The sequence below is a fragment of the Stegastes partitus genome, unplaced genomic scaffold (assembly GCF_000690725.1).
Source record: "Stegastes partitus isolate 25-593 unplaced genomic scaffold, Stegastes_partitus-1.0.2 Scaffold7, whole genome shotgun sequence".
Lineage (NCBI taxonomy): Eukaryota > Metazoa > Chordata > Actinopteri > Pomacentridae > Stegastes > Stegastes partitus.
The window spans coordinates 1,792,339-1,809,530 of record NW_007577738.1 but is presented as its reverse complement, the minus strand read 5'-3'; the positions used below and the strand labels follow the sequence as shown (position 1 = coordinate 1,809,530).

At 40.5% G+C, this 17,192-nt stretch overlaps 1 protein-coding gene across 1 annotated transcript in view; it reads left to right on the top strand.

The window, feature by feature from the left end:
* cerkl (CERK like autophagy regulator) overlaps window positions 1-17,192 on the top strand; it is a 47,065-nt gene that overhangs the window by 12,423 nt on the left and 17,450 nt on the right. The window contains exons 3-5 of the mRNA XM_008282589.1: window positions 2,070-2,300; window positions 15,403-15,534; window positions 16,206-16,269. Of these exons, the coding sequence (XP_008280811.1) occupies window positions 2,070-2,300; window positions 15,403-15,534; window positions 16,206-16,269 (427 nt within the window). The remainder of the gene's footprint in view (window positions 1-2,069; window positions 2,301-15,402; window positions 15,535-16,205; window positions 16,270-17,192) is intronic.

The window sequence follows — 17,192 nt, the reverse complement described above, 5'->3', positions numbered from 1 at the left end:
GCAGATGTTTATCCACCTGCTGTGACATGTGTCTGTTCCTGAAGCTCGTGTGAGCCTCAAAATAAAAGCCATTTTTCATGTCAAATACTCAAACAATGTAACTGTCACATGTAACGTCATTTTCTGATTACCTTTTGATAAAAGGATTGTCAAGTCTGTCTTACAGAGTCTCTATGAATCACTAGACTGTGAAAGTAGATGTTTAAAATTATTTTTAAACATTTTGAGATGATGCCTAGGCCTTTGAGAAATCATATCCACCCCTGTGGATTTAACATTGTTGTTTTATCTTTTGATTTGTTCTTATTAAGTATTTCAAGCAAACTGTACTTAAAAGCTCCTAAAACTGGTCCGTTTCTTGTAATACATGAGTTAGTGTTTTGATCATTTTTATGATTGCATTTTTAAATGTGATTGTTATGTGGAGATGCATATCAATATTGGAAAAATCCACATCAATGTCTGCTCTGCTGTGGATAGGGGTGTTCATATTTTGTTGTAGAGGCCTTAAAAAGTATTAAATTAGATTTCCAAAATCCTGATCTTTCTTCATCAGTTAGGTATGAACACTTAACAGGTTTTCCATACTGTGGTTGTCCTTATTTTGTGCAAGAAGATATCCAGAAGTGTATGTGAAGTTACTTGGAAGCTTTGTCAGTCAGAGTTAGATAAATGCATTTTGTCCCCATTAGGTCTCCAATAGAGCTGCAACTTACGATTGTGTCCATTGTCGATTAATCTGGTGAATATTTTACTACTTAATCGATCAATTATGAAATGTCAGAGAACGGAAAAATGGACCAGTGTTTCCCAAAGTCCAAGATGAGAAATGTCTTGTTTTGTCTAAAGCCCTAAAGATACTGAGTCCAAAGATATTCAGTTTATGAACATACTTAAACTCATAAATCATTTATCAAAGTAGTTGGCCGCTAATAGAATAATCTATCAGTCATTGCAGCTCTGTTCGGGATCTTTAATGGTCAGTATGAACATGGAGAAGGATTCCAGCTAGAAAAAGCCAAAGTGGCTTCCTTAATATGTCTTGACAGATGTACATCCAACAATATTCAAACAACAAAAAGTGGCCAATTATGACATTTAAGAGGCTGGAGACAGGTAATATTTGAATGAATGCATTTTTTCCTTGAGACAAATGAATCTATGGTTATTGAATAAGCTCTGGGCTGTGTAGGAAAGTGTCACAAATATCTAATCACTCTGGTTTTAGGCAATATGTGTAAACAAATGAGTGATAATTGACCTTGTGTTAGCTTCGGGACAACTGGTACACTCAGCTACGAAGTATCAGCTTAGTGAGAACAAAAATAATATGGATAAAGTGTGCGTGTGTATGTTACGTAACTGTGAGTGGATGGTCTGAGCTCTGCTGACATTATCCTCAGAGGATTGGATAATTAATCTGATGCAGACCAATCACGTTTCAGAACTAACCCAGATTGATTGACAGGTGCTGCTGCTGTCCCTCTCCTGATCAATGGATTAGTGATTGGTGAACACAATGAACGATGTTACGTAACCAACAGTAGTATGCTACATTGATATTCTAGGGAAGGGTGGGCAAAATAATGTGAACATATTTTATAAAGTCATTTAAAAAATTCAAAACTAATTACAGTGTTTATTATTATTAGTTAAGATTAAGAGTGGAAATATTGTACTGCCATTGAACTTCTTGTAGTCTTTGTCTTCTGACCATATTAACCTTGTTGAAGAAACAGTCCAATATTTTGGAACATACTCATGTCGTCTCCATCTACGCGAACTTCTTCAAAGTTAGCTTGATGCAAAGGAATTATATAAAGGAGCTGTTGGACATTTTGTGGTCTTCCTTAGAATTAGATGAGAAGATGCTCATGAGTTTCATCTCTGTGCTTCCGGTACAAACATCACTTAGGAGGTGTTTAGCCTAGCTTAGCATAAAGGCTGAAAGCAGGGGAAACCATCAGTGTAACACCATCAAAGGAGGAATAAAAACACCTTTAAACATACTTGCATCTTGAGTGTTTAGTTCAGGTGTCATGTGTTAACTCTGCCTCTCTTGTTTACAGGTGATGTGTCCATGCTGCAGCCAGGTGTGGTTCTGCTGCAGGACGTGTTTGCGGTGAAGGTGAAGCGTCGGCGAGCGGCGAGCCAGCAGTCGGGCGGACCGGTGCTCGGCGTGGCGGTCTTCTATGGCAGGAGGAAAGGGAGGAGGCTGGAGGAGGACACGCTGCACCTCCACAACGCCTCCGCAGAGCACACAAACACCTGGTACAACACCCTGAAGGAGCTGCTCACAGGTAACGCATACAGTTAGATCATCATGCAGCTCAGCAAGTGTCATTATTTTCCATTATCTGTTGTTGGAAACTTGGATAAACCCCCTATTTAGCCCAGAGTGGCATTATTTCACTACAAAATGTAATGGAAAGAAGACTTCTGAACATCCTAGTGTCCCTAGATGTTGGAACTAATCACTGTTTCTGTGCAGAAAACAGCCAGCTTTACTTAAGTTGAAAACAAATCAAAGCTTTTGTTAGTTACCATCAAGAGTAACGGGTCTTTTGTCTGGACTTGATGTTGGTTTGAGGAGTGGCCATATCTCAGTAGGCAGAGAAGGCCAACTTTGAACTACGGAGTGTTGGTGGGTTGGTTCCTGTGTCCCCCTGACAAAATGTTGAAGCATAAACCCCATTGTTGTGAAATTGCTTTGGATGGAAGCTTTTGACTAATGAATTTAATGTAAAAACTACTTTTGGATTTGTAGTCAAATTAAAACTATCTACATAGAAAGATGGCATGTAGTCGCAGGGAGTTTCCCACTTCGGACCCAGTTTGGAGCCTCCTTGGCCCCACATGGAGTCTCTCACTCAGATGGAAAGATCCAGACTGATGGGGAGATAGACGGTTTGTGTTACATAAGAGCTGAAAGACTGGAAATGTGACTCAGTGCTTCTGTGAGCGTCATACTGTAAGATGATTAAACACTCACTACTGAGTAATACTGTTATTATCAGCACCAGCACTGTTAGCATCCGTCAGATTGGACAGGTGATGACAGCTGTAATATGTAATATTTTTCACATGCTGTAATTCAACTTAGATTCAATTTTGATTTATGTCATATTTAATATAACTGATAATTGCACATGAATTAAAATATGTAGATTCTGTTTCAACAAATACGGCTATTGTAAGTATTTAGAGCCTAATCCTCTTAAAGATTGTCTGCTGTCACACCAGCAACAGGCAGTAATCCACAACAGTAACTTTTGGGACAGTAAGAAATCTGATCCTGGACTTTATTCCTGATTCAAAATGCACATTGTTGTTGCCTGACAAGACGTTACTGTGTCAGATTAGGTGGTTATAGTCTTACAAATTGTAGTTGTGACGTTACAGACTAAATGGTCACTTACAAGTCATAACTTGACATGACCTGTATGGTGCCACTCGGAAAAAGTTGTTGGGGGACAAACACCGGAAACAACTTTGCGTAAATGATACTGGATGTCTTGTGCTCTGACAAGCCTAAAAAAAAGAAAGAACAACTAGGACATCGTGGGTTATATGTCCTTGTTTTGTTTTGTTTTTTTGTCAGAGCATCATGAGGTGTTGTCGACTATGACACCAAACACAGTCTAAAACAATCAATTCTTGTCCCTTATGCCCACTTTTGGACTTAATGTTCTATGTCTTTCTATTACTTGGAGAGTCACTTCATTTTCATTCATATCGCAATTCAAATATTAGTGAGTGATTAGAAATGATCAGTGATTAAAATGTCTGTATTCCATCAGATAGCCATCCAGAATCAGTTTTACACATAGAACAACTGTCATATTTCAAATATTTTGTACATTTAAAAGACTTTACAATATCATTTTTTTTTTCAACATATACAAGAATCGGTGCAATATCGAAAGAATCTGCGCAATTTCAGTATTTTTAATATCTGTGTTTTCTTCTCATGTGTTTTTATTTTTGTAAACACAGAATAGCCCTGTGAAATATCATTGTTTTCTACATTCAGATAAATCTTTCATATACGAATTTCTACATATGGAAGAATCTGTAGAATATCAACAGTACTTCTGTATCTTTTGTTTATTTATTTTGTGACTGATGTCTCTACATTTGTGCATCAACCCCTTTGCTGCTGTAACACCGCAAATTTCCCAGCTGTGGAATTAATGAAGGCTCATCTCGCCTTGTCTTAACATGAAGGTAACACAGAACACAACGTTAGCAGCATGGCTCTGCAATGCTGGTCGGTCAGAATGTCACTTTTATCCAAACTGAAATGTCTCCACAGCTATTCAAAGGTTTGTCATTGAGTTTTGTCCAGGCATTCATTCATTCATTGTCCCCAGAGAAGGAATCCTATTGACTTCTCCTCTGGTGTTGTCATGAGGTTGTCTTTAATGAATCTGAGTAAAATGTCTCCCAGATGTTGCTAAAAATTTGCCTCAAGTGATAAATTATAATAGCTTTGGTGGAATTTTGTATAATGTCAAAACATTTATTTGCTGGAACCAGATATCTGCAAAACTAGTGACGCTGTCATTAGCCTTAGTTGTTTTTAGTGGTTTGTGCTATTTATCATATTGTATAGTTTGGCATCATTTTCAGAGAGCTGTCATGATGTTCATGTTTGCTGATGGTCTGGATCTGTTAAGATGTTTTTCCCCACAGTCAGTACTGTTTTTCTCCTGTGTGTAGCTCTTACTGGTGGTCATCTCTTCATACCTGTGCTCCTAGAAATGTATTTTACACTACAGTGCCTTTTATGATTTGGAATCATAGAAATAGCAACAGGATGAAAACCTCTGTTGATCTTTTTTCAAACATTGTCCTTTGAGACACGATCAGTCAGCGGCTCAGCCTTCCATAAGCGTCATACAGGGATATAAAACGCTCCGTGTCTCTGCAGGTGACTTCCGTTTGTGTGACGATACATCTCATCGTCAGCTAGTTCTTAGTCGGGAGAAGCACTGGCTGCTCAGATTAAAGTTTCATTGTTTTGTATTAGCCTGTTCAACAGTTTAATGAAGTGAGTCACAGTTACATCAGATAGGAGAGCTAATCTGCTAATCCACAGGAACAAAGACAGACAGATTACACACACACATACACACACACACACATTCAGCAGTGCTCAAGTAATGTTCTGTCAGCAATTGAACCCTGTTGTCTGCACGAGAGATTAGCTCAAATACTGTCTAACACGTATGTGCATCCGGTTCATTTTTAATTCACAAAAGTGCCCTTCAGAGGCTCTACACAGAACACCAAAAGTAGACGTGGACATGTGATAGTGCAACACATAATTTCAAAGCCATGCGAATAAATCTGCTTCTTTTACAGCCTCTGCTCTTCTGGTTTTAGACTTTCCATTATATTTCTAAATCTGACTGGAGGAATTTGCTTCCATTCAGCCACAAGTGCTTTACTCATGGTTCAACTCTGGTGTTGGAGTTCCAGTTCTTTCGCACCGCAATAAAAAACTTCTTATATTGAAAATTATATTGAAAATTTCATCTCAGCCTCAAGAAGAATTCAAATACATTATTCCTTTCATCCTGCAGTAGTCCAGATTTTTATTTCGTTTTTTTTATCAAATCTGTTGGGATGGTAGGTGAACTGAAGGGCGTCAAGCGATGCAGGAAGGCTGGCTGTGATGTGTGATTTGACGAGTCGTTCAAAACACTTCATCACAATCGGTGTCAGTGCGATGGGGCGATAGTTATTCAGACAGGCTACAACTGATTTCTTTGCCACTGGAACTATGGTGAATGTTTTGAAGCATCTGGGGACAATGGCTTGACTTGAGGGAGATGTTGAAAATGTCAGTCAGCACATCTGCCAGCTCGTCAGCACAGACTGTGAGCACACGTCCCGGGATGTTGTCCGGTCCTGTCGCTTTTCGTGGGTTGATCCTGGCTAGGGTCCTCCGTGTGTCTGCTGCGCTGATGGTGAAAGCTGGCCTGACAGATGAAGGAGCAGGACCAGCCTTCTCTATGATTGTCGGGTTAGATGCTTCAAAGCGTGCAAAGAAATTGTTAAGCCTCCTGCCTGGTCTTGTAGTCTGTTAGTGCCTGGACACCCTGCCACATCCGTCTGGTGTTTCCTGTGTCACAGAGGTGTTCCTGGGTTTTGAGAGCTCAGATCTGGCTGAGCGAAGAGCAGTCTTGTCTCCCACTCTGAAGGCTGCATCACGGGCCGTCAGCAGCGAGCGCACCTCTGTTGTCATCCAGGGTTTTTGATTTCTACGTGCAATGTGTGTAATGCACAAAGGCCACTCATATACAATTATCACCTGTCTCTGTCGTAGCCCTAAACTCTAAACAGCTTTATAGCTGTTTTTCCTAAAAATCTGTTGGATAGCAAAGTTTTCGGATTGTCAAGGGTCGGATTATCGAGTCACAGCTGTAGAAAGGTAGTGAATATTGGACGTAAATTCAGCAGGTGGATCCAAACATGGCCCCTAATAAATGTTAATTGCAGTTGTTGATAATTAGTGAAATAGATGGGTGTAAATAGGTTCCCTTTTACCAACAACACGCCTACGAATGTCAGTACAGAAAGCAAGTTAACTCATGATTTGCTAAAGCCATATTTAACTAGTTTTCAGATGAATTCAGGCAGCTTCCTCAGCCTCACAACCACTGGCCTTTTTAAATAAAGTTCTAAATGTTCCCAGATGCTAGTTTCCCAGGTGCACTGTAGTGGGTGGTGCCTAACACACAATAGAAATGTTTGAGTGCTGAATGTATGGATTTAACTCAAACGCACTTTACATTTTCAGCTCTTCTCTGTTCATCCAACAGAGACGTTACAAGCTATTGAGGAGGTCAGAGGTCGCTCATGCTACCTGTCACCATGGCATTGGTCTGACACGTTATCGCTGGTCACCTGTCTGTCCTCCGCCTGTCTGTCAGTCAAAACAGATTACCCACGAGGCCGTGCAACCAAAGTCACAACTTCTTCAAGTGTTTGTCTTTGGCCTCGCATGCATGAATGGCTCGCAGGTCGCGTGTCAGCTCGAGTGGTCACACTGCACATCAAACTGTGACGGCTTTTGTGACTTTACACGCCACGGCGGAGGAGTCTGTGTGTGTGTGAAAGGTAAACACAGTCGGTCGCTCTGCCGCTGCGCCGACATTAAGCCTATTTTCCAGCCAGAGGTCAGCATGAAAAGCGCATTGTTGTGTGAATCGTGGCGTCCCGCTGCCGCCGACACCACCGCTACTTCTTAACCTCCAGGTCCGAACATTCAGCTGCACAATGGTGAGCGAGGAGCAGACACTTCCTGTTTCCAGAGAGTTATTCTGTGCCGTTTGCTGTGCGAAGCAGCTGCAGAATGCTGCGTAGAAAGTGAATGGCAGTCAGAGTGACAAAAGGCGAGCATTGACGCTGTATAGAGTCTGCTTCCATACATGCAGTCAGACGGCGGGATGGATTGACTGCAGTTGTTTAACAGTACAACAGACTGACAGGCCGGTGGCGGCGGTGGCGCTCATGGAGACGACCGAACTGAGCTGGCCCGGGCCGCCAGGTGCTGTCACTACTCCTCCCAGATCAATTGTCTTGTCAATCCCATGTCAGGTTGCTGTTCACTTACGGAGCTGTTCACAGTGACGAAGGGGAGTCAATGAGGCCGGTTGGATTGTACTGTCAAGTGTCACAAGGTCAAAATGACCTGTATGGCCTGCCACAATGGGGATCAGTAGCATTTAGAAAATATTGGATTGTGAATGTTTTTGACAGATATTGCCATAAAAGTCACGATTTTAGTCATTTTTGCATCTCTCTATGACTTTTTTTTTATCTGTACCAAACAAGCATGTTACCGTAAGTCTAAAAAAAAGAAAAGATTTGTAAGTTGGACTATCTCTGTAGCATCACAGTGCTTAATATAATAGTATTTGTGACTCATTTTAACTTTAGCAAAATATTAAACCTCCTGTGATTTGGATATTGCAGATAAGCTAAAAATAATTACATAAAAATGGGAAAAAAGATCATGAGAGAAAAACAATGTGAATGACATGAGCAGGGTCATATATGAAATAATTTTTAAATGCATCTGACACTTTAGTTAAAAATTATTGACTTGTTGCTTAACCAGCAACTTGCTGCCAATACTGAAAATCCAAAGCCATGAAGATGATCAGTTTAAAATTTTGCTGTGTTGATATTAAGTATAACATCGACCCATACACAGTATTTTCCTTTGCTTGTTGCTAATTAAAAAGAGTGAAGAGAGATAAAAAGTTTGATAATTTCTTAGTGTGAGAGCTGAACAAATGTGGGTTTTTTGACAAAAAAGTCCAGATCCAGAATGGAACCAAGACACACAATGAAAAATAAGCAACAGTACGCTGATATTACCTCTACAACTTGTAATAGCAGTAAGACTGTTTCTCATTGTTTTATTATGAAACTAGTGATGATTGTCATTAATCCTCAGATTCTTTTGTTAATTAATAGCTACATTAATGAAATCCCTGGAGATAGTTTTAAAAAACAAATCATTACAATGTCCAAAAATCCTAAATGACGAGTTCAATTTAGTTCAAAACAGATGACAGAACAGTCCAACGTCTGATGACAAGGATGAAAAACAGACAAAACCGCAAAAAATATAGAAACTGGAATGGAATGTAAGGTATTTATCTTAAAGAATGACTTTGGGAAATATTTCAAATGATGTTTCATTTTCAGATTAATGACTTTCATCCTGCAACAAACAAACTGTATCCATAAGACCCAAATACGATAAAGACTGGACTGTGCCATTTTTGTTGCCTTCCAGTTTATCTCTCTTAACAGAAGAGTGTTCACTCTGAGGAGGACTCCTCCATAAACTGCTTTATGGCCTTTTATATGTGTGTGTGTGCAGCTCTGTGTTACATATTAACTGATGTGCCCGTAAAGTTGGTGTGTGTCTCCATAGTGACTGGATGAGAGGAGCGTGTCTACTTCACTCTCTCTCTTTCATATTCAGGTTGGAGGCTTTATTAGTTTGTCAGGTACAAACTTTATTGTGCAGCAGCACACATTCAGCCCCCCCCCCCCCACCACCACCGATTAATATACAGATCAAACCCTTGGACGCTGCTATTTTTAATGCAACTCAAACATCACTTGTGAGAGAGAAAAGAAACACTGCTGGTGTTTTTGATGTCAGTGTTGGTTTATCTGTATGCCAGAGAGTTACTGTATTCCACATCAGAAGGGGAGTTTAAAGAGCTGTAAACACTGCTTTTTTGTCCTTTCTAGCATTTCTCATTCACATGCACACTGATTGTAACAAGCTGCTCAAGGACACTTAAGCATGTGGGCAGGAGGAGCTGGGGATTGAACCGCCAAACATGTGATCAGTTGATGTCTTACTGTTGCTCCCACTGAGCCACAGGCGTCCCTTCGGGATGCCAATATTGGATGGTCTACCGCTTTGGTCCAGATTTGAATTATCTCAACAACTGGCATGAAATTAATTACAGAGGCTTTATCTCCTGACTTTTCTTTGCCAAATATGTGATGGATTGCCATAAAATTCAGCACAGACTTTCATGTTCCCCTCAGGATACATAGTAACTTCATTGATCCCTTAAGGCCGATTCATGGTTTCTGCATTACTGATGCAGACTTTGAAAGCAGACAGCAGATGCACACATGGTTCTCTTCATACTACAATAGGTGTGCGTTGGTCTGCAGGCAGTCGATTTTACTGTACCACCTGGTCAAGAATAATTCCTGAGGTGGGTCGAGTACAGTGGTCAGACATACCACAGGATTTGTAGAGAATCTCGAACTATCTTTGGACTCAGTTGATGGAAAGCATGTACAAATCAAAGCTCCTTCAAAGTCCAGTAGCAACTACTTAATTTCCAGCTCTTGGAGTCTATCCCAGCTGACTTAGGGTGAAGGCAGGGGACACCCTGGACAGGTCGCCAGTCTATCACAGGGCTACACTTAGAGACAGACAACCAAGCACACTCACATTCACACCTATGGACAATTTAGAATCACCAACTACCCTCAGCATGTTTTTGGACTGTGTGGGAGGAAGCCAGAGAACCAGGCTGTACGGGGAGAACATGCAAACTCCACGCAGAAAGATCTCGGGTGTCCTCACCAGTATGCAAACCGGCGACCTTCTTGCTGCTAACCACCGCTCCACCTTGCATCCCCAGAGTTTGTACAGTGGAAGTAAAATGTAACAATGACCAAAACGGCACTATGGCAAAGAGTCAAAAAAAGAGAGACAGCTGGAAGAACCTGGTGGTACAAATCCCAATGGGCTGTCACGTCAGTCGACTGGTGAACAGTTGAAAAATCTGTTCAGTTTTTATCGGCCTTGTCTGTGTGTTCATGGGAGTGTGCTGCCGTACACAAGTAATCAACCCTCACCAACCCTTCCTGAAACACACTCTTGTAGTCCCCACGGATACGTCCTGGGTTGAATTTCTTTCCTAGTACACCCCTGGCTGAAAGTAATGATTATTTTCATTACTGATTTATTGTTTAGCCTATAAAATGTCAGGTGACATCCTCAGATAGCTTGTATTGTCTGAGTAGCAGTGCAGAGCCCAAAAATATTCAGTTTACGGTGCTCTAAAACAGAAAAGCAGCAAGTTTTCACATTAGAGAAGCTGGAGCCAGAAATTTTATTTGATTATGAGAATTGTTGCCTATTAATTTTCTGTTGTTCAACAAACAGATGAAATGACTATATGCTAAAATCTAATTTTTAAAAAAACATCTGGAGACAGTGAGAATCTGTTGATGTTTAAAAGCTTTAACTTCTTACTGCTGTCCACTGACCTCAGATGGAGTCTCAACTAAAATACAATCTGTTTTTGTCAACAACATTCAGTCCTCTGTCAGAAACTCAACACTCCGCCTTGACAACAGCGGGATTGTTTACCATGGTAACGCATCAGCGGTGTCATAGCAACCGGCTGCTGGCTGAGCAAGGAGATGATCTGATGGATACTTGATCTCTTTACATCTATCTGTGTGTTAGCCTGTCTTCTAAGAAAAATATCAACAAACTGAATGACATAATCTCCTGTGAGACCCCGAGAGAGAGCATCAGTCTGGTCAGACAGGTTTTTCTTTACAGACATAACGGTGACTAACACATTTTAAACATCATGGGTAATAATCAGTGTCTGTTAACAGGTACTTGATGTAAACCTGGGGTCTCATTTATCATCAGTGCTTAGAAAAGGTTCTAAATTCTGTTGTAAGTGAAATTTTGAGTGTGCGTAAGTACAAAAAAATCCGTATTTATCAAACGTGCATACAGGGGTCGTACGCACATCAATAAGTCCTCAGTACTGATAAATCCCACTTGTTCTTGACCTCCGTGCTCGTGAATGTTGCCTTCAGAAACGCCTCCAATAAACTAGGTACGGCAACAACACGCGTGTTTATAAAACAGCCGCAGATTTATTTTTTCCTCACCTGTCATCATCATCATGGCAAAAAGGGCGAAAAAGAGGAACTTTTGTGAAACTGAAACCGAGGTACTTGTCAGCGAGGTTGAAGCAAACCAGAAAATATTGTTTGGTGCGTGAAATGTTGGGATAAGCAGCGAAAGAAAAAATACTGCAGACAAGATAACCACTGTAGTTATTACTGTTGGATCAGAGGAGAGATCGCCAGCAAAACTTTTTAAAAAGTGGGTTGACGTTAAGCTCAGTGCCAAAAAACGCATCACAGTCCATAAAAGAGAAATGACTGCAACTGGAGGAGGACGAATTAATACCAAACGTTCACCCAGTGGATAATCCTGATCACATACAGATGAGATGCTTTAATAACCAAACAAAGTCCAGCAAAAACATTTCTACACTGTGACACTCATCAAAAAGCCAGCCGTCTTCAATAGCTCCAGCTTGGAGACGCACAGCCACAGAACTGTTCTGCACAAATCGCAGATTATTTGAACGTTGATTGAATGAAACCCTTTTCTATTAACGCAATTCAATTCATTCAATGTTAGTGCTTTGATTTTGATGTGGGTGCTGTCTATGGCTCCACATATGTTTGGGAATCCAGCAATGACGTGAAGTCCCCGTTTGATTTGGGCTCGTTGGTGATGGCTGTAAGGGAACTAGATGTAGGCTGGGGCCAGGGGAGTTATGGCATCCAACACTGCCGGCTCAGAGGTGTCTGGAAATGCTGCATATCTCCAGCCTCACGCTGGAATGTGCTGGTGGTCAAAATCCCCGAATGCTTTCTATTTGTAGTTTCACTTTTCTACCGCTAGATTATGTGCACACGCATGGTCAGAGTTGTGCGTATATTTACGCACATTCCTACGTATAAGTACAAGTTGATAAATTCCATACTTTGCGTAGGAATGTTCATACATACTCTCTACACGCATATCTGTGCGTACACACTGATGATAAATGAGGCCCCAGGTAATAACAGTGCAACGTTCAGCCTGTATTTGTTGAGATTTTGGAAAACTGACACAATTCAAGATATGCAGAATTATACATTTTTAAACTGCATAAACAACTATCATTGGATTGTCCAAGGAGACTTGAAAACATATTGATTAGCAGGAAAGTTCTGTAGAATTAATGAGCACCTTTTTCTAATTGGAGTTCTGGGGTTTATTTCTAATGGACATCAGAAATAATAAAAACCTCAAAGTGTATCTAAAAATTTGTGACTCTGACAAGGGGTCAAATTCTGTGAGACCAAAGGGAGGCAAATCAGCCTCAAAACTACTATAACCAGTTGTTTGTGTGCCCAACTGCATGCTGTATCTTTGCCTAAAGCACCTTATTTCTGTTCCTGCAAGACCAAGAACCTCTTACAAGCTTTACTCACAATTTTATTGAACAAATCCAAACTAAGTTTAGCTCCTGTAACATAATTCAAGGTGTAAAAGAAGACTGTGGAATAAGGACATACTGGATGATTCTAATATCACAAATAAATGAGGTGACAACATGTCTTGTAATTTCAATAATTTTAGAAAACAAAGTTATGTTGTCAAGTAATTGACAGAAAAATGCAGTGACAGTGGTCGCAGTAACAACAGAAATACAGTTTTCGTTTTTTAAGTGTTTCACTGCTGCCCAAAAGTTGAAACAAATACATTTTGGAGTCTCTTTTTTGTTCAAAGCATAGTTGCATATGCATATAGAACTGCCGCAATTTTCCCAAGGAAACAACAGAAATGCTGCTGTAGTTTTATAGTTAGTTGTGGATCTAATTTTCCTGACCTACATGGTTCTTTAGATGATGTGGAAACATAAACAAGGGTTTGCAAAGGAGACTTAGTTCCTGCTTTAGTTCGTCTGGCTCTGTAGCAGCTAGAACTTTTGGGGGTTAAAGGGACTAATAAAAAAAAGCATACGATCTTTGTGTTACTTTGGTCTTAGTTCTTACCTGCATGCGTCCAAGCACTATCTTGGTTTGTTCATCCTAAGCCGCATTACTGACATGGCTCCCAGTACCACCCTATAGCTCTTACCATTCTGAAGGATGTGGCATCTGTAAATCAGGGGAAAACATTAAGTTTTATTCAGATTTGAATAAAGTACAGTGCAGGATGGCCAAAAACAGTCTTCATTTAATTGATCATAAGACAGAAGTAATTTTTTTTCATCCTCCCATCACCACAAGCATAACCAGCCACTTAGGGCCACTGACAGCAGACCTACCCATACCAGGAATCTTTGTATTATCTTTGACTCTGCACTGACATTTGACAAAAAGATTAACTCAGTGGTAAAAGGGTGTTATTTTCAACTGAGGATCATTGTCAAAGTGAAATTTATGCTGTCTTTAAATGACACAAGAGCTGTCAACACAGCATTCATTTCTTGAAGGATGGATTACGACAACTCTCTGTAAGTTCAGTCCTCTCTGTGTCGTCTGTAGCTGCTGCAAGAGTCCTAATGGTACTACAAACATTGAAAGCATCACTCCTGTACTGGCACCAATGCACTGGCTACCTGTTAAATACAGAACAGATTTTGTTATTCTTTGTTTTTTTCTGAAGCTTGCAGTGGCAGCTACAGAACTCTGGAGTGGCCTTTCTCTTTTATTCAAATGTTCCTTCTCCATTGACATTTTTAGGAAAAATCTCTTGACATACTTGTTTTCAATGGCTTTGTTTTTTTCCCCTGTACTAGCAGTCTTAATATTTTAGTTTGTTTTTATTTGATCTTAGAAGTTCATCTCTTGTTTGTCCCGTTTTTTTTTAAAAAGCATTTTTATATTAAGTGATCCAGCAACTGTTTAACTGTTCTCTGTCTTGCTTTTTGCATGTTTTTTTTGTTGCCTGTCTTATTTTGCGTACATACACTTCAGTAAGCGCAGGTTGCTTTAAAATGCTCCATATAAATATACCTGATTTGATTTGCTCCTATTACACGCTGCAGTTTAGTCATGTTGGATAGAACGGCGGTTGGCCTGAGTTTTGGGGCGACATTGGGGTGGAGTGATGGTGGGGGTCCAGCAGAGGAAAATAATGGTGGAGGTGTCGGGTGGCTCCTCGCAGGAGCCCCAGAGAACCTGGCCTGAGCCGTGGGGTGGAGTGATGGCAGGAGGTGCACTGTGGGGTCATTAACAGGGCGAGGTCACGGCCTTTTGGGAGCAGATTATAGTAATGAGCTGGATAATGGAGCCAGTGTGTGTGTATTGATCTGAGCTGGTCTATGGGGATTCATAATGCGGTCTCTAAATCTGCCTAATGACGAGCTGTACAGGGGTTCTGAGTGTGTGTGGAGTTTGGAGTCGATACTATGAAACACACTCATACACACACTTTGTCAACCAGTAACTAGAAATACTTCCAAGCTTGTATTTTGTCCTGTAGGGCTCTGGAAAAACTTTGTTCGAGAGAAGCGAACAGATATAAAGGGCCTCTAAGTCGGACTTTGCTGCTGTTGCCATTGTGTAAATTGTAGAAGCTGACCATTGACTGGAGCATATATGCAGTGATACTGAAGAAAAACATTTCTCAGAATAAATTGAAGAAAAAAAAATAAAAATAAAAATATGCATTGGTTGATGTTGAAGCATTTTCAGTGTCGTTGCCCTTTTATGCTGAGAAATCTCACCAGCTCCGACATGTTAATTGTCTTAGTTTAGTGTGTGAGGATGCTAATGGATTTGCTAATTAGTGCCTAACACCATGTGCAGCTGAGGCTGATGAGAGGAAAGGTCAGAGCATCACAAAAGTCAGTAGGATTCATCCTCTGAGGAGCATGAATATCTGTACAGAATTACATAGTAATATTTCTGGCAGTTGTTGAGATGTTTCAGTCATTAGCATGTAGACACTGTAGATCAAAGCTTCATCTGTTGACAGTGATGGAGATGCTCATCTTGTTTTTGTGTGTGATTGTGTGTGTGCAGGGTTCAGCAGTCGTCCCAGGTACGTGAAGGTGTTCATCAACCCCAGCAGCCACAAGAAGGAGGCCGTTCACATCTACAGAGAACACGTGGCTCCTCTCTTCAAGATGGCCGACGTCCGCACTGACATCACCGGTCAGTCCAGCCAACTGCTGACTCATCTACTGAACACATATACGAGAATACAGATAATTACATCAGTTTATGTTACATGTATCATAGTAAAGACGCTGTGTCGGGCTAGTAGAAGTGTTGCAGATGTTTCGGCTGTTGGATCTTTATTGACATCAGAGAAGACGATATGAAATCTGTGTGTGTGTGTTTTATGTGGATGTGGAGGAGGTCCAAAGGTCAGAGTTAATGGCAGTTTCTGGTCGCTAGGTAACCTGATACAGGAGGCGGAGCTTAGCCCATCTGTTGTGACAGAGGGAGACAAACTCCTCTTCTCTCCTCCTCCTTTCTCCTCCCTTGTTTACTCTCTCCTACGTTTCTTCTCCTCTCCTCCTTTCCTTTCCTTTCCTTTCCTTTCCTTTCCTCTTTTTCTGTGTTTCCTCGTCTCTCCTCTCTTGTCTTGCTTTCTCCCCGTCTTCCTTTCTCTTGCTTTCTTCTCCTCTCCTCCTCTCAGCAGATGGTGTGATATCCGTTGTCCCACTTTTTTTTTGGCAGGCATCAGACACACACTTGTGTACATCTGACCACACACATGCATGAACACTTTATCTCTGTCCATCTCAATGTCTCTCCATCTGCTTACCTCTTTTTTCCCCTCTCTCTCTCGCTACCTGTCTCTCTTTCTGTCTCTGCAGTAACAGAGAGGAAGGGTCATGCTCTCTCAGTGATGAAGGAATGCAAACTGGATGAATATGATGGGTCAGTTGTTTGTCTCTCACTCCTGTGTTTTGCTTTGTTGAGAATTTATCGCTATTTTGCCATGTAAAACCTGGATTTCCTGCTATAAATATTGTTATATTAATATTCTGATGTTACTGTTTAATGTAAATTAGATCATGCTTAGTAGTCTGTAGTATCTCAAAACATACCCGCCAGATGGACTGTAAGTTGCCATTTAAAAGTAATGTTTTGCTTAAAAGGCAAACTAGTTATGTTAACATAATAACTGGAAGTTTACTATGCGCTGTGGCATGGTATCAGTACAGAGATTTTTAAAAGGTATTGTATCCTCCCTGAAAAAGGCAGTGTTTTTATGGGCAATAGCAGTCCCTCTTTGATCAACCATTTGCTTACTGTTGCTTTGTGTTCTTGCACATTGACGCTCCTATTAATTATGAAGGAATCCGGGTTTAATTTCAGACAGAGGTAGAATAGTGACCTTCAGTTTCGCTCAAACAAATTGTTGATGGCTGATTTTATCAGCTGTAGCCAGATGGCTAATTAAACTAACTTTAGTTCCATGAGTCGGTTGAAAACTGTCTCCAGCTGCATGTTTTAACCCTCTAAACACCAAGCAGTTTCTGGGTATGTTTTTTTTTTTTTTAGCCCCTGCCAAATTTTTCCTCACTGTTGGTTCAATTTTTACTGCAATATATATAATAAGTCCTGCACCTCTTTGGAAACAGAACAACCATGACTAGAAGTAGAGAGAACTCAAAAAATGTCTTTTATGCACTGTAAGAAACTTCTAATGCCATAGATCATAAAAAAGAAACTAAGGACCTACAGGTGTTACCATTATTGGTAAATGGTGAACCTACATACTAAAGAGGATTTACTACATACATACATACATACATACATACATACATACATACATACATACATACATACATACATAC